We start from the raw sequence: 24,067 nt of genomic DNA on the forward strand, positions 1-24,067 counted from the left end.
TGCCATACTTAATCCCAATGACGGCGGCACTAATTAGGCATGCAAATGAGCTCATTAATTATGCAAATCCCAGGTGAACAGCCACAAGGTGTACTGGCAGCATCAGGGATTACAACATTGCCATAATCACATAAATCATCAATTAATTACTACAATTATTTTAATTACGAACAGTACTTAATCCCAATGATACGGGGGTCAATTAGGCATGCAAATGAGCTCATTAATTATGCAAACTTGTGGTAAATATTGACAAGGTGTGCTGGCACCATCAGGTATTTCAATAGTGCAATGTTATATTAACTGATAATCAATTACTATAATTATGTACCATACTTAATCCCGATGATATGGGGGTCAATTAGGCATGCAAATGAGCTCATTAATTATGCAAATTCCAGGTGAACAGCGACAAGGTGTACTGGCAGCGGCAGCCGCACGGCGGCTTCGCGGTCGTGCACGTGGAGCAGGGCGCCATCGGCCGCAGGATCAGCACGCTGGGCGCCGGCTCTGCGGCCAGAGTGGACATCACTGACCAGTACAAGCACCCCGAGGGTCAGTGAGTGACCACTGGGTGACCAATGGGTGACCAATGGGTGACCAATGGGTGACCAATGGGTGACCAATGAGTGACCAGGGACAAAAATGGCGAAAAACGGGCGAGAAATGACCCAAAAATGGCCCAAAAATGACCCAAAAATGACCCTGAGTGACCACTGACCAATGAGATAAAATGACCCAAAAATGGCCCAAAAATGACCCAAAATTACTCTGAGTGACCACTGACCACTGAGTGACCCCTGAGTGACCACTGACCCAAAAATGGCCCAAAAATGACCCAAAAATGACCACTGAGTGACCACTGAGTGACCCCTGAGTGACCGCAGGATCAGCACGCTGGGCGCCGGCTCTGCGGCCAGAGTGGACATCACTGACCAGTACAAGCACCCCGAGGGTCAGTGAGTGACCACTGGGTGACCGATGGGTGACCAATGGGTGACCAATGGGTGACCAATGGGTGACCAGGGACAAAAATGGCGAAAAAACGGCGAAAAACGGGCGAGAAATGACCCAAAAATGACCCAAAAATGACCCCGAGTGACCACTGAGTGACCACTGACCACTGAGTGACCACTGACCATTGAGTGACCACTGACACAAAATGGCCAAAAAATGGCCCAAAATGACCCAAAAATGACCAATGAGTGACCACTGACCACTGAGTGACCAATGAGTGACCAATGAGTGACCAATGAGTGACCAATGAGTGACCGATGAGTGACCACTGAGTGCCCCCTGAGTGACCAATGAGCGACCGATGAGTGACCACTGAGTGACCGATGAGTGACCGATGAGTGACTGATGAGTGACCAATGAGTGACCGATGAGTGACCAATGGGTGACCAATGAGTGACCAGGGACAAAAATGGCAAAAAAACAGCGAAAAACGGGCGAGAAATGACCCAAAAATGACCCCGAGTGACCACTGACCAATGACATGAAATGGCCCAAAAATGACCCTGAGTGACCACTGAGTGCCCCCTGAGTGACCACTGACCCTAAATGGCAAAAAAATGGCCCAAAATAGCCCCAAATGGCCCCAAATGATCCTGAGTGACCACTGAGTGACCAATGAGCCCTGAGTGACCAACCCCTGACCAATGACTGCTTGATCCAACCAATGACCCAACCGATGACCAATGACCCAACCGATGACCACTGACCATTGACCCAACCACTGACCAATGACCCAACCAATGACCCAACCGATGACCACTGACCAATGACCACTGACCCAACCAATGACCACTGACCCAACCAATGACCATTGACCCAACCAATGACCAATGACCAATGACCACTGACCAATGACCAATGGCCCAACCAATGACCAATGACCACTGACCCAACCAATGACCAATGACCAATGACCACTGACCCAACCATTGACCAATGACCAATGACCACTGACCAATGACCACTGACCCAACCAATGACCAATGACCCAACCAATGACCACTGACCCAGCCAATGACCAATGACCCAACCAATGACCAATGACCCAACTCTTGACCCAACCAATGACCAATGACCCAAGCAGTGACCCCACCATTGACTTCTTGACCCACCCGATGACCACTTGACCATTGACCCAACCAATGACCAATGACCCAACCAATGGCCCCTCAACCCAACTCTTGACCATTGACCCAACCATTGACCAATGACCCAACCAATGACCAATGACCAATGACCCAACCAATGATCCCACCAATGACCAATGACCAATCACCCAACCAATGACCAATGACCCAACCAATGACCAATGACCATTGACCCAACCAATGACCAGTGACCCAACCAATGACCAATGACCATTGACCCAACTATTGACCAATGACCAATGACCCAACCCTTGACCCAACCAACGACCAATGACCATTGACCCAACCACTGACCAATGACCCAACCAATGACCCAACCAATGACCATTGACCCACCCAATGACCAATGACCACTGACCCATGACCCAACCAATGACCAACCAATGACCATTGACCCAACCAATGACCCCTCAACCCAACTCTTGACCAATGACCCAACCAATAACCAATGACCACTGACCAATGACCAATGACCCAACCAATGACCACTGACCATTGACCCAACCAATGACCAATGACCACTGACCAATCACCCAACCAATGACCCAACCAATGACCCAACAATCACCAATGACCCAACCAATGACCAATGACCCAACTCTTGACCCAACCAATGACCAATGCCCCCTCAACCCAAGTCTTGACCCCACCACTGACCCTTTGACCCCACCACTGACCCCATGACCCCCCAATGACCCCTTGACCCCACCACTGACCCCTTGACCCCCCTGACCCCATGACCCCACCCTGCCCTGACCCAACCAATGACCATTGACCCAACCAATGACCCAACAATCACCAATGACCCAACCAATGACCAATGACCCAACCAATAACCAATGACCCAACCAATGACCAATCACCCAACCAATGACCCAACCAATGACCATTGACCCAACCAATGACCAATGACCACTGACCAATGACCAATGTCCCAACCAATGACCCAACAATTGCCAATGACCCAACCAATGACCAATGACCACTGACCAATGACCACTGACCCAACAATGACCACTGACCCAACAATGAGCAATGACCATTGACCCAACAATTGACCAATGACCAACTCTAGACCAACAATGTCCAATGACCCAACCATGACCACTGACCCAGCAAATGACCCCTCAACCCAACTCCTGACCCAACCAATGACCAATGACCCAACCCATGACCTGTTGAGTCAACCAATGCCCCCTCAACACAACTCTTGACCCCACCATTGACCCCTTGACCCAACCAATGACCAATGACCCAACCAATGACCCAACCAATGACCCAACCAATGACCCAACAATCACCAATGACCCAACCAATGACCATTGACCCAACCAATGACCATTGACCCAACCAATGACCCAACCAATGGCCCCTCAACCCAACTCTTGACCATTGACCCAACCACTGACCAATGACCAATGACCAATGACCCAACCAATGACCCAACCAATGACCAATGACCCAACCAATGACCAATCACCCAACCAATGACCCAACAATCACCAATGACCCAACCAATGACCAATGACCCAACTCTTGACCCAACCAATGACCACTAAGACTACCCAATCAATGACCAATGACCCACCCAATGACCATTGCTGCCAACTGTTGACCAATGACCCAACCAATGACCCAACAATGACCAATGACCCACCACTGACCCCTTGACCCCACCACTGACCCTTGACCCCCACTGACCCCTGACCCCCCCCTGACCCCCTGACCCCCCTGTGACCCCATGACCCCTCCCCCCAGGCTCGGAGGAGGAGCGCCGCGCCGTCGCGGCCGCCACGTCGCACGGCTCCCGCCCTCGGCAGCGCGGCCCCGCCTCGGCCGGGGAGGTGACGCTGGCGCTGACGTCCGGCCCGGCCGTGGCCGGAGCGGAGCTGGAGCTGCGGGCGGCGCTGGGCAACGCGGGGGCGGAGCCGCGGACGCTGCGGCTGCGGCTGTCGCTGTGCGCCGTGCGTTACACCGGCGTGGCCGCAGCCGCCTTCCGGCAGGAGCAGCACCGCCGGACGCTGCCGCCCGGGCAGGGTGAGAGGGGAGGGGAGGGGGAAAAATGGGGAAAAAATGGGGGGAAATGGGGAAAAAATGACTAAAATATGGGGGAAAAATGACCAAAAATGGGGAAAAAAATGGGGAAAAAATGGGGAAAAATGGGGAAAAAATGGGGAAAAATGGGGGGAAAATGGGGGGAAATGGGGAAAAAAATGACGCAAAAATTGGGGGAAAATGGGGGTGAAAAATGGGGAAAAATGGGAAAAAATGACAAAAATGGGAAAATTGGGGGAAAATGACCAAAAAATGGGGAAAAAATGGCGAAAAAATGGGGAAAAAATGGGGGGAAAAGGGTGAAAAAATGGGCAAAAATAGAAAAAAAGAGACAAAAAATGGGGGAAAAATGGGGGAAAAAGGGTGAAAAAATGACCAAAAAATGGGGGAAAATTATGAAAAAATGGGGGAAAAATGGGAGAAAAACGGTGAAAAATGACCAAAAAATGGGAGAAAAATGGTGAAAAAATGACCAAAAACAGTGAAAAAATGACCAAAATTGGGGGCAAGTGGTGAAAAATGACCAAAAAAATGGGGAAAAAATGGGGAAAAAATAGAGAAAAATTGGGGGAAATGGGGAAAAGTGGGGAAAAAATGGGAAAAATGATGAAAAAATGGGGGGAAAATGGGGAAAAATGGTGAAAAAATGACCAAAAAATGGGAAAAAATGATCAAAAATGTGGAAAAAATGGGGAAAAAATCAGAATAAAATGGGAAAAAATTATGAAAAAAATGGGGAAAAATAATTGAAAAAATGGGGGAAAATGGGGAAAAAATGGGGGAAAAATGGGGAGAAAATGGGGGGAAAATGGGGGAAAAATGGGGGAAAAATGGGGAAAAATGGGGGAAAATGGGTGAAAAAAATGGGGGGAAAAGGGTGAAAAAATGACCAAAAAATGGGAAAAAATGGGGGAAAAATGGGAAAAAATGACCAAAGTATGGGGAAAAATGGAGGAAAAATGGGAGAAAAATGGGGGAAAAATGGGGAAAAAATGGGGAAAAAATGGGGGAAAAATTGGGGGAAAATGGGGGAAAAATGGGGGAAAATTATGAAAAAATGGGGGAAAAATGGGGGAAATGGGGGGAAATGGGTGAAAAATGACCAAAAATTGGGGAAAAAATGGGGGAAAAAATGGGAGAAAATGATGAAAAAATGGGGGGAAAATGGGGAAAAAATGACCAAAATATGGGGGGAAAATGGGGGGGAAATGGGTGAAAAAATGATCAAAATATGGGGGGGAAAATGATGAAAAAATGGGGGAAAAATAGCAAAAAAATGGGGGGAAAAATGAACAAAAAATGGGGAAAAATGACCAAAAAATGGGGAAAAATTATGAAAAAATGGGGAAAAAATGGGGAAAAAATGATGAAAAAATGGGGGAAAATTATGAAAAAATGGGGGAAAATGGGGAAAAAATGGGGGAAAAATGGGGAGAAAATGGGGGGAAAAATGGGGGAAAAATGGGAGAAAAATGGGGAAAAAATGGGGGAAAATAGGTGAAAAAAATGGGGGGGAAAAGGGTGAAAAAATGACCAAAAAATGGGGAAAAAATGGTGAAAAAATGATCAAAAATGTTGGAAAAAATGGGTGAAAAAATGACCAAAAAATGGGAAAAAATGATGAAAAAATGGGGAAAAAATGGGGGGAAAATGGGGAAAAAATGACCAAAAAATGGGAAAAAATGATGAAAAAATGGGGGAAAAATGGGGGGAAAATTGGGGGAAAAAGGGGAGAAAATGAGGAAAAAATGAGGAAAAAATGGGGGAAAAAGGGTGAAAAAAATGACCAAAAACTGGGGGAAAAATGGGGGCAAATGGGTGAAAAAAATGACTGAAAAATGGGGGGAAAATCGGGGTTAAATTCAGGATTTGATACTGCTTTGTACTGGGGTGTCCCCAATGTCCCCAATGGTGTCCCCAATGATGTCCCCAATGTCCCCAATGTCCCCAATGTCCCCAATGTCCCCAATGTCCCCAATGTCCCCCCAATGTCCCCCCAATGTCCCCCCAATGTCCCCAATGTCCCCCAATGTCCCCCCAATGTCCCCCCACTGTCCCCCCAATGTCCCCAATGTCCCCAATGTCCCCTTTGGGTGTCCCCAAGGTCCCCTTAGGGTGTCCCCAATGTCCCTTTAGGGTGTCCCTGACATCCTTGGGGGTGTCCCCATTGTCCCCAATGTCCCCATTGTCCCCAATGTCCCCCAATGTCCCCCAATGTCCCCACTGTCCCCAATGTCCCCAATGCTCTCGATGGTGTCCCCAATGTCCCCAATGTCCCCAATGTCCCTGAGGGTGTCTCCAATGTCCCCAATGCCCCCAATGTCCCCACTGTCCCCTGCAGAGGACACGGTGACCATGACGGTGGCCTACGCCGAGTACCAGCCCCACGTGTGTCGCCACTGTCCCCACTGTCCCCAATGTCCCCAATGTCCCCAATGCCCCTGGGGGTGTCCCCAATGTCCCCACTGTCCCCAATGTCCCCACTGTCCCCAATATCCCCACTGTCCCCCACTGTCCCCCCAATGTCCCCCCAATGTCCCCTTTGGGTGTCCCCAATGTCCCCAATGGTGTCCCCAATGTCCCCAATGTCCCTGAGGGTGTCCCCAATGTCCCCAATGGTGTCCCCAATGTCCCCAATGTCCCCCAATGTCCCCAATGTCTCCACTGCCCCCAATGTCCCCCAATGTCCCCAATGGTGTCCCCACTGTCCCCAATGTCCCCAATGTCCCCCCAATGTCCCCCAATGTCCCCCCAATGTCCCCCCAATGTCCCCCAATGTCCCCACTGTCCCCAATGTCCCCCAATGTCCCCAATGTCCCCCAATGTCCCCAATGTCCCCCAATGCCCCCAATGTCCCCCCAATGTCCCCAATGCCCCCAATGTCCCCAATGTCCCCCCAATGTCCCCAATGTCCCCCCAATGTCCCCACTGTCCCCAATGTCCCCACTGTCCCCAATGTCCCCAATGTCCCCAATGCCCCTGAGGGTGTCCCCACTGTCCCCACTGTCCCCTGCAGAGGACACGGTGGCCATGACGGTGGCCTACGCCGAGTACCAGCCCCACGTGTGTCCCCAATGTCCCCAATGCCCCTTTGGGTGTCCCCAATGTCCCCCCAATATCCCCAATGTCCCCCCAATGTCCCCCCAATGTCCCCACTGTCCCCAATGTCCCCAATGTCCCCAATGTCCCCAATGTCCCTGGGGGTGTCCCCAATGTCCCCACTGTCCCCTGCAGAGGACACGGTGACCATGACGGTGGCCTACGCCGAGTACCAGCCCCACGTGTGTCCCCAATGTCCCCAAGGGTGTCCCCAAGGTCCCCACTGTCCCCAATGTCCCCAATGTCCCCGATGGCGTCCCCAATGTCCCCCCACTGCCCCCAATGTCCCCCAATGTCCCCCCAATGTCCCCACTGTCCCCTGCAGAGGACACGGTGACCATGACGGTGGCCTACGCCGAGTACCAGCCCCACGTGGGGCACCAGGACGCGCTGAAGCTGACGGTGGCGGCGGCCGTGCAGGAGACGGGGCAGGTGCTGGCCAAGGAGCTGCTGGTGCGGCTGCACACGCCCGAGCTCACGCTCACGGTAACGGCAGAGCCCCCAAAAATTCCCCAAAATGTTCGGGGTGACCCCAAAAATTCGGGGTTTGGGGAGGTTTGTTGTACTGAATTCTCCATTGATTTTAATGGGGGTAGACCTGGTGTCCAAAAATCCCCATTGACTTTAATGGGGGTAGACCTGGTGTCCCAAAATCCCCATTGACTTTAATGGGGGTAGACCTGGTGTCCAAAAATCCCCATTGACTTCAATGGGGGTAGACCTGGTGTCCAAAAATCCCCATTGACTTCAATGGGTAGACCTGGTGTCCAAAAATCCTCATTGACTTTAATGGGTAGACCTGGTGTCCAAAAATCCCCATTGACTTTAATGGGGTAGACCTGGTGTCCCTAAATCCCCATTGATTTCAATTGGGGTAGACCTGGTGTCTATAAATTCCCATTGGTTTCAATGGGGGTAGACCTGGTGTCCAAAAATCCCCATTGGTTTCAATGGGGGTAGACCTGGTGTCTAAAAATCCCCATTGACTTTAATGGGTAGACCTGGTGTCCAAAAATCCCCATTGACTTCAATGGGGGTAGACCTGGTGTCCAAAAATCCCCATTGATTTCAATGGGGGTAGACCTGGTGTCCCAAATTCCCCATTGATTTCAATGGGGTAGACCTGGTGTCCCTAAATCCCCATTGACTTTAATGGGGTAGACCTGGTGTCCCTAAATCCCCATTGATTTCAATGGGGGTAGACCTGGTGTCCAAAGATTCCCATTGACTTTCATGGGGTAGACCTGGTGTCCAAAAATCCCCATTGACTTCAATGGGGGTAGACCTGGTGTCCAAAATTCCCCATTGACTTTAATGGGGGTAGACCTGGTGTCCAAAAATCCCCATTGACTTTAATGTGGGTAGACCTGGTGTCCAAAAATCCCCATTGACTTCAATGGGGTAGACCTGGTGTCCAAAATTCCCCATTGATTTCAATTGGGGTAGACCTGGTGTCCAAAAATCCCCATTGACTTTAATGGGGTAGACCTGGTGTCCAAAAATCCTCATTGACTTTAATGGGGGTAGACCTGGTGTCCCAAATTCTCCATTGACTTCAATGGGGGTAGACCTGGTGTCCCAAATTCCCCATTGATTTCAATGGGGGTAGACCTGGTGTCTAAAAATCCCCATTGATTTCAATTGGGGTAGACCTGGTGTCTATAAATTCCCATTGGTTTCAATGGGGTAGACCTGGTGTCTAAATTTCCCCATTGACTTTAATGGGGTAGACCTGGTGTCTAAATTTCCCCATTGACTTTAATGGGTAGACCTGGTGTCTATAAATCCCCATTGACTTCAATGGGGTAGACCTGGTGTCCCAAATTCCCCATTGACTTCAATGGGGATAAAAACTGCTGAAAAATGGGGATTTTTGGGTCAAAAAAAACCGGGATTTTTTTGGGGTGAAAAACGGGGATTTTGGGTGTCCTGCAGCTGCTGGGCCCGGCCGTGGTGGGCCAGGAGGTGCCGGTGCAGGTGGTTTTCCACAACCCTCTACCAGATCTGCTGAGCACAGCCTCACTCCCTAAATTCCCATTGACTTTAATGGGGGTAGACCTGGTGTCCCAAATTCCCCATTGACTTCAATGGGGTAGACCTGGTGTCCAAAATTCCCCATTGACTTTAATGGGTAGACCTGGTGTCCCAAAATCCCCATTGACTTTAATGGGGTAGACCTGGTGTCTATAAATCCCCATTGATTTCAATGGGGGTAGACCTGGTGTCCAAAAATCCCCATTGACTTCAATGGGGTAGACCTGGTGTCTATAAATCCCCATTGACTTTAATGGGGGTAGACCTGGTGTCCAAAATTCCCCATTGACTTCAATGGGGGTAGACCTGGTGTCCCAAATTCCCCATTGACTTCAATGGGGATAAAAACTGCTGAAAAATGGGGATTTTTGGGTCAAAAAAATCGGGAATTTTTTTGGGGTGAAAAACGGGGATTTTGGCTGTCCTGCAGCTGCTGGGCCCGGCCGTGGTGGGCCAGGAGGTGCCGGTGCAGGTGGTTTTCCAGAACCCTCTACCGGAGCCGCTGACCGGAGCCTCGCTGAGGATGGAGGGCGCCGGGATCTCCTGCCCCAAACCGGTGTCGCTGGGGTGAGACTGGGATGGACTGGTTTATACTGGGAGGGACTGGGAGGGGAGAAATGGGGGGAAATGGTGAAAAAATGGTGAAAAAATGGTGAAAAAACGGTGAAAAATGGGTGAAAAAAGGGCAAAAAATGGGGGAAAAAAGGGGTTAAGAAAGGGTTAAAAACAGTTTAAAAAGGGGTTGAGAAAGGGTTAAATTTGGGTTTGGAGTTACTGGTTTGGACTGGTTTATACTGGGAGGGACTGGGAGGGGAGAAATGGGAAAAAAATTGGGGAAAAAAGGGTGAAAAAGGCCTGAAAAATGGGTAAAAATGGCGTTAAAATGGGTAAGAAAGGGTTAAAAAAGGGTTAAATTTGGATTTGGGGTTACTGGTTTATACTGGTTCATACTGGTTTATACTGGGAGGGGAAAATAGAGAAAAAAGGGTGAAAAAAGGGCAAAAAATGGGTTAAAACATGTCCAAAAATGGTTTAAAATTGGTCCAAAAATGGTAAAAAATTGGATAAATAGGGGGTTAAAATTTGGAATTAGGGTTACTGGTTTAGACTGGTTTATACTGGTTTATACTGGTTCATACTGGTTTATACTGGGAGGGGGAAAAAGGGTGGAAAAAGAACAAAAAATGGGTTAAAATGTGTCCAAAAACCCAAAAAATGGTTATAAATGGGTAAAAAATTGGGTTGAAAAGGAGTTAAATTTGGAATTGGGTTACTGGTTCATACTGGTTTATACTGGTTTATACTGGGAGGGGGAAATAGAGAAAAAGGGTGAAAAAAGGACAAAAAATGGGTTAAAATATGTCCAAAAATGGTTAAAAATTGGTTAAAATTTGGTTAAATTTGGAATTGGGGTTACTGGTTCATACTGGTTCATACTGGTTCATACTGGTTCATACTGGTTTATACTGGGAGGGGAAAATAGGGAAAAAAGGTCGAAAAATGGGTTAAAAATGTGTCCAAAAATGGTTAAAAATTGGTAAAAAATTGGGTTAAAAAGGGGTTAAATTTGGAATTGGGGTTACTGGTTCATACTGGTTCATACTGGTTTATACTGAGAGGGGAATAGGGTGAAAAAAGAACAAAAAATGGGTTAAAACATATCCAAAAATGGTTAAAAATTGGTAAAAAAATGGGTTAAATTTGGAATTGGGGTTACTGGTTTATACTGGTTTATACTGGTTTATACTGGTTTATACTGGTTTATACTGGTTCATACTGGTTTATACTGGGAGGGGGAAAAAGGGTGGAAAGGTCAAAAAATGGGTTAAAAATGTGTCCAAAAAACCAAAAAATGGTTAAAAATTGGTAAAAAATTGGGTTAAAAAGGGGTTAAATTTGGAATTGGGGTTACTGGTTCATACTGGTTCATACTGGTTCATACTGGTTTATACTGGGAGGGGAAAAAAGGGTGAAAAAAGGTCAAAAAATGGGTTAAAATATGTCCAAAAATGGTTAAAAATTGGTTTAAAAAAGGGGTTAAATTTGGAATTGGGGTTAATGGTTTATACTGGTTTATACTGGTTCATACTGGTTTATACTGGGAGAGGGAAAATAGGGAAAAAAGGACAAAAAAGGGTTAAAATATGTCCAAAAATGGTTTAAAATTGGTCCAAAAATGGTAAAAAATTGGATAAAAAGGGGGTTAAAAATTGGAATTAGGGTTACTGGTTCATACTGGTTTATACTGGTTTATACTGGGAGGGGGAAAAAGGGTGAAAAAAGGTCAAAAAATGGGTAAAAATATGTCCAAAAATGGTTAAAAATCGTTAAAAAATGGGTTAAAAATGGGTTAAATTTGTAATTAGGGTCCATACTGGTTGATACTGGTTGATACTGGTTCATACTGGTTTATACTGGTGTCCCCCCGCAGGTCGCTGGGGGCGGGGCAGACGCTGCGGCTCAGCCAATCAGTGACGCCGCTGCGCGCAGGGCAGCGCCGCCTGGCGGCCACGCTGGAGAGCGCAGCGCTGCCGCCGCTGACCGGCAGCGTCCAGTTCGCCGTGGCCGCGGGGGAAACTGGGGAAACTGGGGAAACTGGGAATGCTGGGAGCGCTGGGAATGCCGGGAGGAGGAGGAGGAGGAGGAGGGGGAGGCCGGGAGGCAGCACGGGGGGGTGAGCTGGTTTGGACTGGGAGCACTGGTTTGTACTGGGAGGGGGTTTGGGTCATACTGGGAGCACTGGGAATACTGGGAGCCTTACTGGTTTATACTGGTCCATACTGGGAGTACTGGGAGGGGTTTGGGGTCATACTGGGAGCACTGGGAGCCATACTGGGAATACTGGGAGCCATACTGGTTCATACTGGTCCATACTGGGAGCACTGGGAGGGGTTTGGGGTCATACTGGGAGCACTGGGAGCCATACTGGTTCATACTGGGAGCACTGGGAGCCATACTGGTTCATACTGGGAGCACTGGGAGCCTTACTGGGAATACTGGGAGCCATACTGGGCATACTGGGATCCATACTGGTTCATACTGGTTCATACTGGGATTACTGGGAACCATACTGGACCACACTGGTTTATACTGGGAGCACTGGGAGCCTTACTGGTTTATACTGGGAGCACTGGGAGCCTTACTGGTCCATACTGGTTTATACTGGGAGCACTGGGAGCCGTACTGGTCCATACTGGTTTATACTGGGAGCCATACTGGTTCATACTGGGAGCACTGGGAGCCATACTGGGAGCACTGGGAGCCTTACTGGTCCATACTGGTTTATACTGGGAGCACTGGGAGCCATTTTGGGCCGTACTGGGAACACTGGGAGTGGTCCCTGGTCCTTACTGGTTCATACTGGTTTATACTGGGAGCACTGGGAGCGGTTACTGGTTTATACTGGGAGCACTGGGAGCCATACTGGGAGCACTGGTTTATACTGGGAGGGGACTGGGAGCAATGGAAGCCATTACTGGTTTATACTGGTCCATACTGGTTTGTACTGGTTTGTACTGGGAGCCCCAGCCCCTCCCCGCCTCCTCCCCATGACGTCACCTCCCCGCGATGACGTCACTCCCCCCGCCCCTTTAATAAAGCGCAGTTTCAAATAACCAACACGGCGAGTGACGTCATTTAATGGGCGGGGCTTCCTCGGCGGAGAAGCCGCTGGGGATTGGCGGAAGCGGCGGCCAATGGGGGGAGAGAGAGCGGGCGCGCGGCGCGGTGCGGCGCGGCGCGGGGAGATGACGTCACTCCCGGCGCGCCGCCGGTGCCGCCGCCGCCGTTCCCGGAGAGCTGGCGGGAGAGCGGCGGGGGCCGGAGCGGAAGTGACGTCACAGAGATAGAGAGCGCGGGAAAGCGGCTGGGGATGGGCGGGAGTGACGTCAGGTGAGGGGGGGGAACTGGGATGAACTGGGAGGGACTGGGATCAAACTGGGAGGGACTGGGATGGATTGGGCGGGCCGTACTGGTCCATACTGGTTTATACTGGTTTGTACTGGTTTATACTGGTCCATACTGGTTTATACTGGTCCATACTGGTTTCTCACCCTTCTCTTTTCTCTCCCCCCCTCCCCCAGCCCCTCCCCCTCCCTGCGCTTGGCCCTGGCCGGGGCCTGGTGGGCCCTGAGGGGGCGTGGCCTGGATAAGAGTGATCCTGGTGGGCGTGGCCTGGATGGGCGTGGCTGGGGGCGGCTCCTGGCGCTGCTGGAGGCCGTGGGGGGCGGGGCCCCGGCGCTGCTGCGGCCCCGGCACAGGGCGGGGCTCAGCCTGGGGCTGAAGGCGCAGGTAGGCCACGCCCACTTAGGGATAAACCACGCCCACTCCTTGTTAGGCCCATCCTACCCACTGCCAGGCCACGCCCACCCATTCAAACCCCATTGCTAGTGTGGGTTAATGAGGTTAGGCCACGCCCACTTTTATCACAAGCCACGCCCACTTTGACCAAGACCAGTCCCACATCTTGTTAGGCCACGCCCACCCGTCCAAACCAAGCCCATTGTGTTTGTTAATGGGTTTGGGCCACGCCCACTGTGTCCCAGGCCACGCCCACCCATTCAAACCCTATTTATTGCAATACTTAGCTTTTAATTGGATTTAATAATAATTATTTAATATCTAGCAATGTTTCATGCTCAAGTAATTGATATTTAATAATTTTAAGACAATTTTAATACATTTAAAAATTGAAATTTTATTACCTTTAGGTTTTAAATTTAATGTTATTTGATTATTTAATATATACTTACTTCTCTAATTATTTAATAATTTAATTATTATTTAATTACTGAATATATTACAATATTTAATATTTTGGTATACCTAATTAATTTTAATAATTTTAAATTTTTTCATTTTAATATCTTTAAGTTAAAATTGTAATAATATTTATTATTAGTATTTAGTATCCCATTAATTGGGATATTAATTATTAATATTATTAATATTAATAATAAAATACTATGTTATCATTATATATTAATTATAATAAAATATTATATTATAAAGTATATAAAACATTAATAAAATAATATTATTAATAATAAATATTTCTTAATTTTCATAAAATTAAATTTTAACATTTTTATAATTTCTAATTGTGAATTTAATAATATTTAACTAGTTGATATTTAAAAGGTTTTCAATCATTTTAATAAGCTAAAAATTTTAAATAATACTTATTTTAAATATCAAATTTAGAAATATTTATTAAACAACAATGAATATTAAATTTGTTAATGTCTAATACTAGTTAATAATTTAAATAAATTAAAAATTTTAAATTTGAATCCAGCACTCCAAACCACACCAATAATGAATATTAATGGCTTTAGGCCACGCCCACTTTGCAGCTCGTGGCTTAAACCACGCCCATCTTTCACAATGGCCACGCCCACTCACCCACAGACCACACCCACCCCGTCAACCCTGCCTATTTTGGTTATTGGAGTGCTTAGACCACGCCCTCTTCATGCTAGGCCACGCCCCACAACCATAGGCCACACCCACCCATCCAAACTCTGCCCATTGCCGCCTATTATGTGCTTAGGCCACGCCCCTTTTGTCTAAGCCACGCCCATTGATGTCTAGACCATGCCCACCCCTCTAAGCCCCACCCCTCTCCTTTTATGGGTATTGAACCCTCCAAGCCACGCCCCCAGACCCCGCCCTCCACCCTGGCCCCTCCCCACAGGTGGTGACATCATTGCTGCGGGAGCTCGGCCCCGCCCCCGCCGTGCTGGACGCGCTGGATTGGCTGTTCCCGGAAGGGGCGGGGCCAGGGGATGGCCACGCCCTCGGGGTGAGACGGGGACAAACTGGGAGGGAACTGGTTTGTACTGGTTTGGGGTTTGGGGTTACTGGTTTGTACTGGTTTGGGGTTTGGGGTTACTGGTTTGTACTGGGAGCAAACTGGGGGTTACTGGTTTGTACTGGGAGGGGTTTGGAGTTACTGGGATGAACTGGGGGGGTTTGGGGTTACTGGTTTGTACTGGGATGGTGCTCTGGGGTTACTGGTTTGTACTGGGAGGGGGTTTGGGGTTACTGGTTTGTACTGGTTTGGGTCTGGGGTTACTGGTTTGTACTGGAGGGGGTTTGGGTTACTGGTTTGTACTGGTTTGGGGTTGGGGTTACTGGTTTGTACTGGGATGGGGTTTGGGGTTACTGGTTTGTACTGGGATGGGCTCTGGGGTTACTGGTTTGTACTGGGATGGGGTTTGGGGTTACTGGTTTGTACTGGGATGGGGTTTGGGGTTACTGGTTTGTACTGGGAGGGGTTTGGGGTTACTGGTTTGTACTGGTTTGGGGTTACTGGTTTGTACTGGTTTGTACTGGGATGGCCGGTCCCAGCCCCACACCCATATATGGGCAAAGGGGGCGTGGTCTGACTCAGGCCCCGCCCCCTCAGACGCTGCAGGGCCGCCCCCTGGTGGGCGTGGCCGAGGAGCACTTCCGGGAGCAGGTGCTGGGAATCCTGGGAAGTGGGCGGGGCCTGGAGGCCTTCCTGCAGGTGAGACCAGTACGGACCAGTACAAACCAGTAACCCCAGACCCCAAACCAGTACAAACCAGTAACCCCAAACCCCTCCCAGTACAAACCAGTAACCCCAAACCCCAAACCAGTACAAACCAGTAACCCCAAACCCCATCCCAGTACAAACCAGTAACCCCAAACCCCAAACCAGTACAAACCAGTAACCCCAAACCCCTCCCAGTACAAACCAGTAACCCCAAACCCCTCCCAGTACAAACCAGTAACCCCAAACCCCCTCCCAGTTTGATCCCAGTCCCTCCCAGTCCCTTCCAGTCTCTCCCAGTTTATCCCAGTCCCTCCCAGTATGGCCAAAACCCTTTCCAGTTTAAACCAGTAACATCCCAGTCCCTCCCAGTTTGATCCCAGTCCCTCCCAGTTTATCCCAGTAACACCAAATCCCCTCCCACTCCCTCCCAGTTTATCCCATTTCCCTCCCAGTCCATCCCAGTATAAACCAGTAACCCCAAATCCGCTCCCAGTTTGATCCCAGTCCCTCCCAGTCCCTCCCAGTTTGATCCCAGTCCCTCCCAGTTCATCCCAGTCCCTCCCAGTATAAACCAGTAACCCCAAATCCACTCCCAGTTTGATCCCAGTCCATCCCAGTCCCTCCAGTTCATGCCAGTGATCTCCCAGTACAAACCAGTAAGGCCAGTCTCCCTTTGTTCCCTTCCAGCCCCTCCCAGTATAAACCAGTAACCCCAAACCCCATACCAGTATGAACCAGTAACCCCAAACCCCTCCCAGTACAAACCAGTAACCCCAAAGTCCATCCCAGTTTAATCCCAGTCCCTCCCAGTTCCTCCCAGTTTAAACCAGTAACCCAATCCCCTCCCAGTCCCTCCAGTTTGATCTTAGTTTATCCCAGTCCCTCCCAGTTCATCCAGTCCCTCCCAGTATAAACCAGTAACCCAAATCCATCCAGTCCATCCCAGTCCCTCCAGTTTATCCCAGTTCCCTCCCAGTTTATCCCAGTCCTCCCAGTATAAACCAGTATGGCCCAAATCCCCTCCCAGTCCATCCCAGTCCCTCCCAGTCCCTCCCAGTTTATCCCAGTCCCTCCCAGTTCATTCCAGTGATCTCCCAGTACAAACCAGTAAGGCCCAGTCTCCCCTTTGTTCCCTTCCAGCCCCTCCCAGTACAAACCAGTAACCCCAAAGTCCATCCCAGTTTGATCCCAGTCCCTCCCAGTTTATCCCAGTCCCTCCCAGTCCCTCCCAGTTTAATCCCAGTCCCTCCCAGTACAAACCAGTAACCCCAAATCCCCTCCCAGTATGAACCAGTAACCCCAAACCCCATCCCAGTATGAACCAGTAACCCCAAACCCCTCCCAGTACAAACCAGTAACCCCAAAGTCCATCCCAGTTTGATCCCAGTCCCTTCCAGTTCCTCCCAGTATAAACCAGTAACCCCAAATCCCCTCCCAGTCCCTCCCAGTTTGATCCCAGTTTGATCCCAGTCCCTCCCAGTTCATTCCAGTCCCTCCCAGTATAAACCAGTAACCCCAAATCCACTCCCAGTTTGATCCCAGTCCCTCCCAGTTTATCCCAGTCCCTCCCAGTTTATCCCAGTCCCTCCCAGTATAAACCAGCATGGCCCAAATCCCCTCCCAGTTTATCCCATTTCCCTCCCAGTCCCTCCCAGTCCATCCCAGTCCCTCCCAGTATAAACCAGTAACCCCAAATCCCCTCCAGTTTATCCCATTTCCATCCCAGTCCCTCCCAGTACAAGCCAGTAACCCAAACCCAAACCAGTACAAACCAGTAACCCCAAATCCGCTCCCAGTTTGATCCCAGTCCCTCCCAGTTTGGTCCCAGTCCCTCCAGTTTGATCCCAGTCCCTCCCAGTCCATCCAGTTTGATACCAGTCCATCCCATCCCTCCAGTTTGATCCAGTCCCTCCCAGTTTATCCCAGTCCCTCCCAGTTTGATCCCAGTCCATCCCAGTCCCTCCCAGTTTGATCCCAGTCCCTCCCAGTTTATCCCAGTCCCTCCCAGTCCATCCCAGTCCCTCCCAGTCCCTCCCAGTCCATCCCAGTCCCTCCCAGTTTATCCCAGTTTATCCCAGTTTGATCCCAGTCCCTCCCAGTCCCCCCCAGTTTGATCCCAGTCCCTCCCAGTTTGATCCGTCCATCCAGTCCCTCCAGTCCATCCCAGTTTATCCCAGTCCATCCCAGTCCCTCCCAGTTTATCCCAGTCCATCCCAGTTCTCTCCCAGTCCCTCCCAGTCCCTCCCAGTCCCTCCCAGTCCATCCCAGTTGGATCCCCTCAGGAGTACGGCGCGCGTTTCCGCTGCTCCCTCCGGAACCTTTTCCTGGAATTTTTGTTCCGCCTGGAGAGCACCCTGCCCCCCCCCGACCTGCAGCAGGTGAGAAAAGGGGCGGGGCTTCCCCTGGGGCACGCCCCTTTAACGGGATGGCCACGCCCCCTTTTGCCTTATATGGGAGTGGGCGCAAGGAGTGAATGGGGATGGGGGGGAAATGAATGGGGGTTAAATTGGAGCGATTTGAGCCAAAATTTGGATTATTTGACCCAAAATTTTCATTTAATTTAGCCTAAAATATCACCCAAAATTAGGAAAAATTAATGCAATTAATAAAAAAATTTTTTTTTTTTTTTTTTTGGGTAGAATATGTCCAAAATTAGCAAAAAATCAATGAAAATTATGAAACATCAACCAGAAATCATAAAATTACACTAAATTAAGAAAAATCAACCAGAATTAAGAAGAATCAACCATAATTAATATAAATCAACCGAAATTGAGAAAAAGCAATTATAATTAATTATAATAATGTATAATAAAAATAATATATAAATATAATTAATAATTATAATTAATTTATAATTCATAAAAAATCACCCCAAAGTCAACCAAAATTAAAAAAACAATCAATAAAAATTTAAAAAATCAACCAAAATTAGGAAATATCGACCATAATTAATAAGAATCACCCCAAAAATCACCCAAAATTAAGAAAAATCAACCAAAATGAAGAAACAATTAACCATAATTAATAAAAATCACATAAATTAAGAAAAATCTACCAAAATAAAGAAACATCAAGCGAAATAAATAAAAATCACCTAAAAATAAAAAAAATTAAGAAACATGAAGCAAAACTGAGAAACGTCAACCATAATTAATAAAAATCACCTAAATTAAGAAAAATCAACTGAAATTAAGGAAAATGACACAAAATTCAATCAAGAAAAAAAAGAAAATGACACAAAATTTACCAAAATTCGCAAAAAATGAAAAAAGATCAACCAAAAATTAACCAAAATTGAACTGAAATGACCCAAAATTTACCCCAAAATTAACGAAAATCAACCAAAATTTTTAAAAATCACTCCAAATTTACTCAAAATTTTAAAAATTAAAAAAAAATTAAGAATAATCACCCTAAATTTACCCAAAATTAAGAAAATTTAACCAAACTGTACAAAAATCCGCCCAAAATTAAGAAAAATCACCCAAAACGAACGCAAATGGCAGAAATTCACCTGAGGAAAATTCATTAAAAATTAATGAAATTGATGCAAAATTCACCAAAAATTAATGAAAATTCACCCAAAATTTCCAAAATCAGACAAAATTCCACCAAGTAGGCCCCAAAACCGTAAAAAATATTCAAATATCTCCCAAATTTCCTCCAAACTTTTGCTCAAATTCCCCCAAAATTGACCCGAATCCTCCCCTTTCACAAACCCCGCCCCCTTTTGCCTAAGCCCCGCCTCTTTTTTTCTTACATGGCACAGCTGGAGCAGCTCTGTCTTAGCCACGCCCCTCCGGGCTCTAAGCCACGCCCCCTCCCGCGTTTGCAGCGTTATTTCGCCGAGGTTCGCCACGCCCAACCAGGTAGGCGGGGCTTAAATAGGGCTAAATGAGCGATATGCAAATTAGATCATTAATTTACGTTAAACTCCGCCCACAGTGCCTTCACCGCGCCCACTTCCGGCTAAGAAGACCACGCCCCTGTAAGTAGCCACGCCCACAAGCCATACCTCCTAAATATTTGCTAATTAGGCTGCTAATTAATGTTTACAAACTCATTAATTCAGGAGAAAGCTCCGCCCACGTCGCCGTAGGCTCCGCCCCCTCCGCTTCTCTCCATACCGTGAGTGGGGCAAACCATTCTGATGGAGTGGGGGGGGCCTGGAGCAGCCAATGAGGTTTTTCGGCAGATTTTGGCAGCCAATCGCAGCGAGGCGCGACTAAGGAGGGTTAAGACGCCTGGCGTGACGTCATCGAGCGTTTCAGCAGTTAAATTTGGGGTTAAAAAAGGAATTTTGGGGGTTTCCATTCTGTGAAGCAAAATAAGGCCGGCCGCGCAAGGCGGGCTGTAACGGCGTTGATTGACAGTGCATTCAACCAATGAGGCTCGTTGAGATGCCGGAAATTTTCTGTGAACTACAAACGCCGCCATTTTTACTTTTGGCAACGGGCGGGCAGAGCGGTGTGATTGGCTGAGAAACCGGAAGCGCTTTAGCCGCCATTTTAGGTGCTGGCACTGCGGGTTTAGCGGGAGGGGCTTCGCTTCCGCTTCCGCTCGGCGGCTCCGAAGGCGCCGCAGCCGCCACGATGCTCATCAAAGTCAAGGTTTTTTTGGGGATAAACCCGCGGGTTTCGGGCAAATTTTAACAATTCCCGCCTTTAGCGAGGGGGGAGGGGAGGCGCGGAGGGGATTTGGGGTGAAAATCGCGGATTTTGGGGAGGGTTTGGGCGGGGGGGGCAGCGTGAGGGGAGCGCGCGGTGCATTGTGGGAACATGGCGCCCCCTACAGACGCTGACGGGGAAGGAGATCGAGATCGACATCGAGCCCACGGACAAGGTGAGCTCCCAGTTTGGACCAGTATAAACCAGTACGGACCAGTTCGGGGTCGGTAAGGAGGGGGTTGAGGGTGGGGGGAAGCGGCGGGTTTGGTACCAGTAAGGGGGAGGGGCGTCCCAGTATGGCCCAGTTCATCCCAGTATGGCCCAGTGGCCTCCCAGTATCTCCCAGTCCATCCCAGTATGGCCCAGTAAGGTCGCACTGCCCCCCAGTTCATCCCAGTTCATCCCAGTATGGTCCAAAGTGGTCCCAGTCCCCTCCCAGTCCCTCCCAGTTCATCCCAGTAACTCCAAACCCTGTCCCAGTACAAACCAGTAACCCCAAAACCCCTCCCAGTATAAACCAGTAACCCCAAAACCCCTCCCAGTACAAACCAGTAACCCCAAACCCCCTCCCAGTACAAACCAGTAACCCCAAACCCCCTCCCAGTACAAACCAGTAACCCCAAACCCCCTCCCAGTATAAACCAGTAACCCCAAAACCCCTCCCAGTACAAACCAGTAACCCCAAATCCCCTCCCAGTACAAACCAGTAACCCCAAACCCAAACCAGTACAAACCAGTAAGCCCAAATCCCCTCCCAGTACAAACCAGTAACCCCAAACCCCTCCCAGTACAAACCAGTAACCCCAAACCCCTCCCTGTATAAACCAGTAACCCCAAAACCTCTCCCAGATATAACCAGTAACCCCAAAACCCCTCCCGGTAAAAACCAGTAACCCCAAATCCCCTCCCAGTATAAACCAGTAACCCCAGATTCCCGCCCAGTCCCTCCAGTTCCCTCCCAGTGCATCCCAGTACATCCCAGTATGGTCCAGTCCCTCCCAGTTCCCTCCCAGTCCCCTCCTAGTCCATCCCGTTCCCTCCCAGTCCCTCCCAGTCCATCCCAGTATGGCCCAGTAAGGTCGCACTGCCCCCCATTTTATCCCAGTTCATCCCAGTATGGTCCAAAGTGGTCCCAGTCCCTCCCAGTTCATCCCAGTAACTCCAAACCCTGTCCCAGTACAAACCAGTAACCCAAACCCCTCCAGTATAAACCAGTAACCCCAAATCCCCTCCCAGTACAAACCAATAACCCTAAATCCCATCCCAGTACAAACCAGTAACCCCAAATTCCCTCCCAGTCCCTCCCAGTCCATCCCAGTTCATCCCAGTTCCCTCCCAGTCCCTCCCAGTTCCCCCCCAGTGCATCCAGTTCATCCCAGTATGGTCCAAAGTGGTCCCAGTCCCTCCCAGTTCATCCCAGTAACCCCAAACCCGCTCCCAGTTCATCCCAGTAACCCCAAACCCCCTCCCAGTACAAACCAGTAACCCCAAATCCCCTCCCAGTATAAACCAGTAACCCCAAGCCCCCTCCCAGTATGAACCAGTAACCCCAAACCCCCTCCCAGTATAAACCAGTAACCCCAAAACCCCTCCCAGTACAAACCAGTAACCCCAAATCCCCTCCCAGTACAAACCAGTAACCCCAAATCCCCTCCCAGTATAAACCAGTAACCCCAAATTCCCGCCCAGTCCCTCCAGTTCCCTCCCAGTGCATCCCAGTACATCCCAGTATGGTCCAGTCCCTCCCAGTTCCCTCCCAGTCCCTCCCAGTTCCCTCCCAGTCCATCCCAGTTCATCCCAGTATGGTCCAGTACCTCCCAGTTCCCTCCAGTCCATCCCAGTTCATCCCAGTTCCCTCCCAGTCCCTCCCAGTTCCCTCCCAGTCCCTCCCAGTTCATCCCAGTCCCTCCCAATCCCTCCCCCCGCCATCGCCCCTTTAAGGCGGTCCCCACGCTCCATCGCCCTTTTAAAACCATAGACGAGTCCTCCGAGTCCGCCAGCCCGCCCTTTAACCCCGCCCACTTCCGGCGGCGCTCCGCCACACTTCCCCATCTCTATGACCCAAAATGGCGGCGCCTGTAGTTTTAAACCTCCGGAGCCTCCAGATCTCTCCAAATTCACCCAAAATTATCCAAAATGTCCCCAAATGTCTCCAGATGTGCTCGGGTGTCCCCCAGATGTCCCCAAATGTGTTTTTTTGTGGCGCAGGTGGAGCGGATCAAAGAGCGCGTGGAGGAGAAGGAGGGGATCCCCCCTCAGCAGCAGCGGCTGATCTATAGCGGCAAGCAGATGTAGGCGGGGCTTAAAGGGGGCGTGGTCAAGGATGGGTGGGGCTTTAATGGAGGGGTGTGGCCATGGAGTAAAGGGGCGGGGTTTCAATATGAAGATTTGGTGTAAAAATAAGGAAATTTGGGTTAAAATGGCAGGAAATGGGGATAAAAAGGTAAGGTAAGCGAGGTTTTAGTGGGCGTGGTCAAAGTGGGAGGAGCTTAAGCAGAGGGGCGTGGCTGAGGTTTAAATTGGTGGGATTTAAATTCAAAGATTTGGAGTAAAAATGAGAAATTTTGGGTTAAAATGGGGAAATTGGGGTTAAAATGGTGAGAAATTGGGCTAAAATGGCTGATGGGGGTGTGGCCTAAATGGGTGGGGCTCATGGAGGAGGATTTGTATGGAAATGGGGAAATTTGGGTTGAAATTTGGGTTAAAATGGGGAAATTTGTGTTAAAATGGCAACAAATGGGGTTTAAATGGTGGATGGGGGTGGGGCCTAAGTGGGTGTGATCTCACAGCAGGGCGTGGTTTAAAAGGGGCGTGGCTTTTACAGCAAAGTGGGTGTGGCCTAAATGGGTGTGGCCTTTCTGACTCCTCCCCCAGGAACGATGAGAAGACGGCGGCCGACTACAAAATCCAGGGGGGCTCCGTCCTCCATCTTGTGCTGGCCCTTCGAGGGGGCGTGGCCAGGCTCTGAGTGGGCGTGGCCAGGCTCAGATCACACCCCCTTTCCCTTTAAGCCACGCCCACTCTCATTTCCCCCATCCCTGAGGTAATTTCCTGTTCATGGATCCGTTATTATTTAATAAAGGTTGGCTGATGACGTCAGCAGCGCGTTTGTGACGTCATAGGTGTTGTGTCGGTGATGTCATTTCCTGGTTAAAATTCGTAGCGGTCCCCACTGTCAGCTGACATTGCCCTTTTAAGGAAGCATTGCCGTTTTAATGGCGTTGCCACTTTAAGGATTTGCGGTCCCCACAGGTTGCATTGCCCTTTTAAGACCTTTAAAAACTCAACAATTTTCCCCAAAATTTCAATTTTTAGCCCAAAATGTCATTTCTTGATTTCATACTCACCATTTCCACTCCAAAAATCACAATTTGGTCTTTTTTACTCCTCAAATCTTCATTTTTCCTCTCAAAATCTGAGGTTTCACGCCCAAAATCTCATTTTTTGGCCATGAGATAACCCAAGATCACCATTTTTGCACCCAAAATCAACATTGTCTTTCCAAAGCAAACATTTCAGCCCAC

The 24,067-nt window shown here is 49.0% G+C and overlaps 2 protein-coding genes and 1 long non-coding RNA gene across 4 annotated transcripts; all 3 read left to right on the top strand.

Moving 5' to 3' along the window:
* Positions 1 to 401: 401 nt before the first annotated feature.
* LOC135441643 (protein-glutamine gamma-glutamyltransferase K-like) lies at positions 402 to 12,031 on the top strand (the record flags this gene model as incomplete). Its single annotated transcript, XM_064701198.1, has 6 exons — positions 402 to 559; positions 888 to 955; positions 3,924 to 4,202; positions 7,645 to 7,805; positions 9,784 to 9,920; positions 11,785 to 12,031. Coding segments are annotated over 6 exons (1,050 nt in total), but the record flags the coding sequence as incomplete, so codon positions are not given.
* A 1,065-nt stretch (positions 12,032 to 13,096) lies between these two features.
* On the top strand, positions 13,097 to 19,856 carry LOC135441645 (uncharacterized). 2 transcript variants are annotated; one of them, XR_010438512.1, is made up of 3 exons: positions 13,097 to 13,244; positions 19,646 to 19,745; positions 19,822 to 19,856. It is a non-coding gene; the product is annotated as an uncharacterized LOC135441645 (long non-coding RNA). The 2 variants fall into 2 exon arrangements; XR_010438511.1 differs by lacking the exons at positions 19,646 to 19,745; positions 19,822 to 19,856 and adding exons at positions 15,049 to 15,156; positions 15,763 to 15,791.
* Positions 19,857 to 20,381: 525 nt separating this feature from the next.
* Positions 20,382 to 23,664, top strand: NEDD8 (NEDD8 ubiquitin like modifier). Its single transcript, XM_064701199.1, has 4 exons — positions 20,382 to 20,486; positions 20,671 to 20,718; positions 22,752 to 22,834; positions 23,418 to 23,664. Exons 1-4 carry the CDS (start codon positions 20,469 to 20,471, stop codon positions 23,509 to 23,511), a joined length of 243 nt encoding a protein of 80 aa, XP_064557269.1. The 5' UTR covers positions 20,382 to 20,468; the 3' UTR covers positions 23,512 to 23,664.
* Positions 23,665 to 24,067: the final 403 nt, after the last annotated feature.

This window comes from Zonotrichia leucophrys, unplaced genomic scaffold, assembly GCF_028769735.1.
Source record: "Zonotrichia leucophrys gambelii isolate GWCS_2022_RI unplaced genomic scaffold, RI_Zleu_2.0 Scaffold_397_47330, whole genome shotgun sequence".
Classification (NCBI taxonomy): domain Eukaryota; kingdom Metazoa; phylum Chordata; class Aves; order Passeriformes; family Passerellidae; genus Zonotrichia; species Zonotrichia leucophrys.

What these genes read in the sequence shown, in the direction of transcription:
- NEDD8 (XM_064701199.1), top strand. An exon ending in ACATCGAGCCCACGGACAAG is followed by an intron (nt 20,719 to 22,751) that starts GTGAGCTCCCAG and finishes TTTGTGGCGCAG; the next exon opens with GTGGAGCGGATCAAAGAGCG. An exon ending in ATCTATAGCGGCAAGCAGAT is followed by an intron (nt 22,835 to 23,417) that starts GTAGGCGGGGCT and finishes CTCCTCCCCCAG; the next exon opens with GAACGATGAGAAGACGGCGG.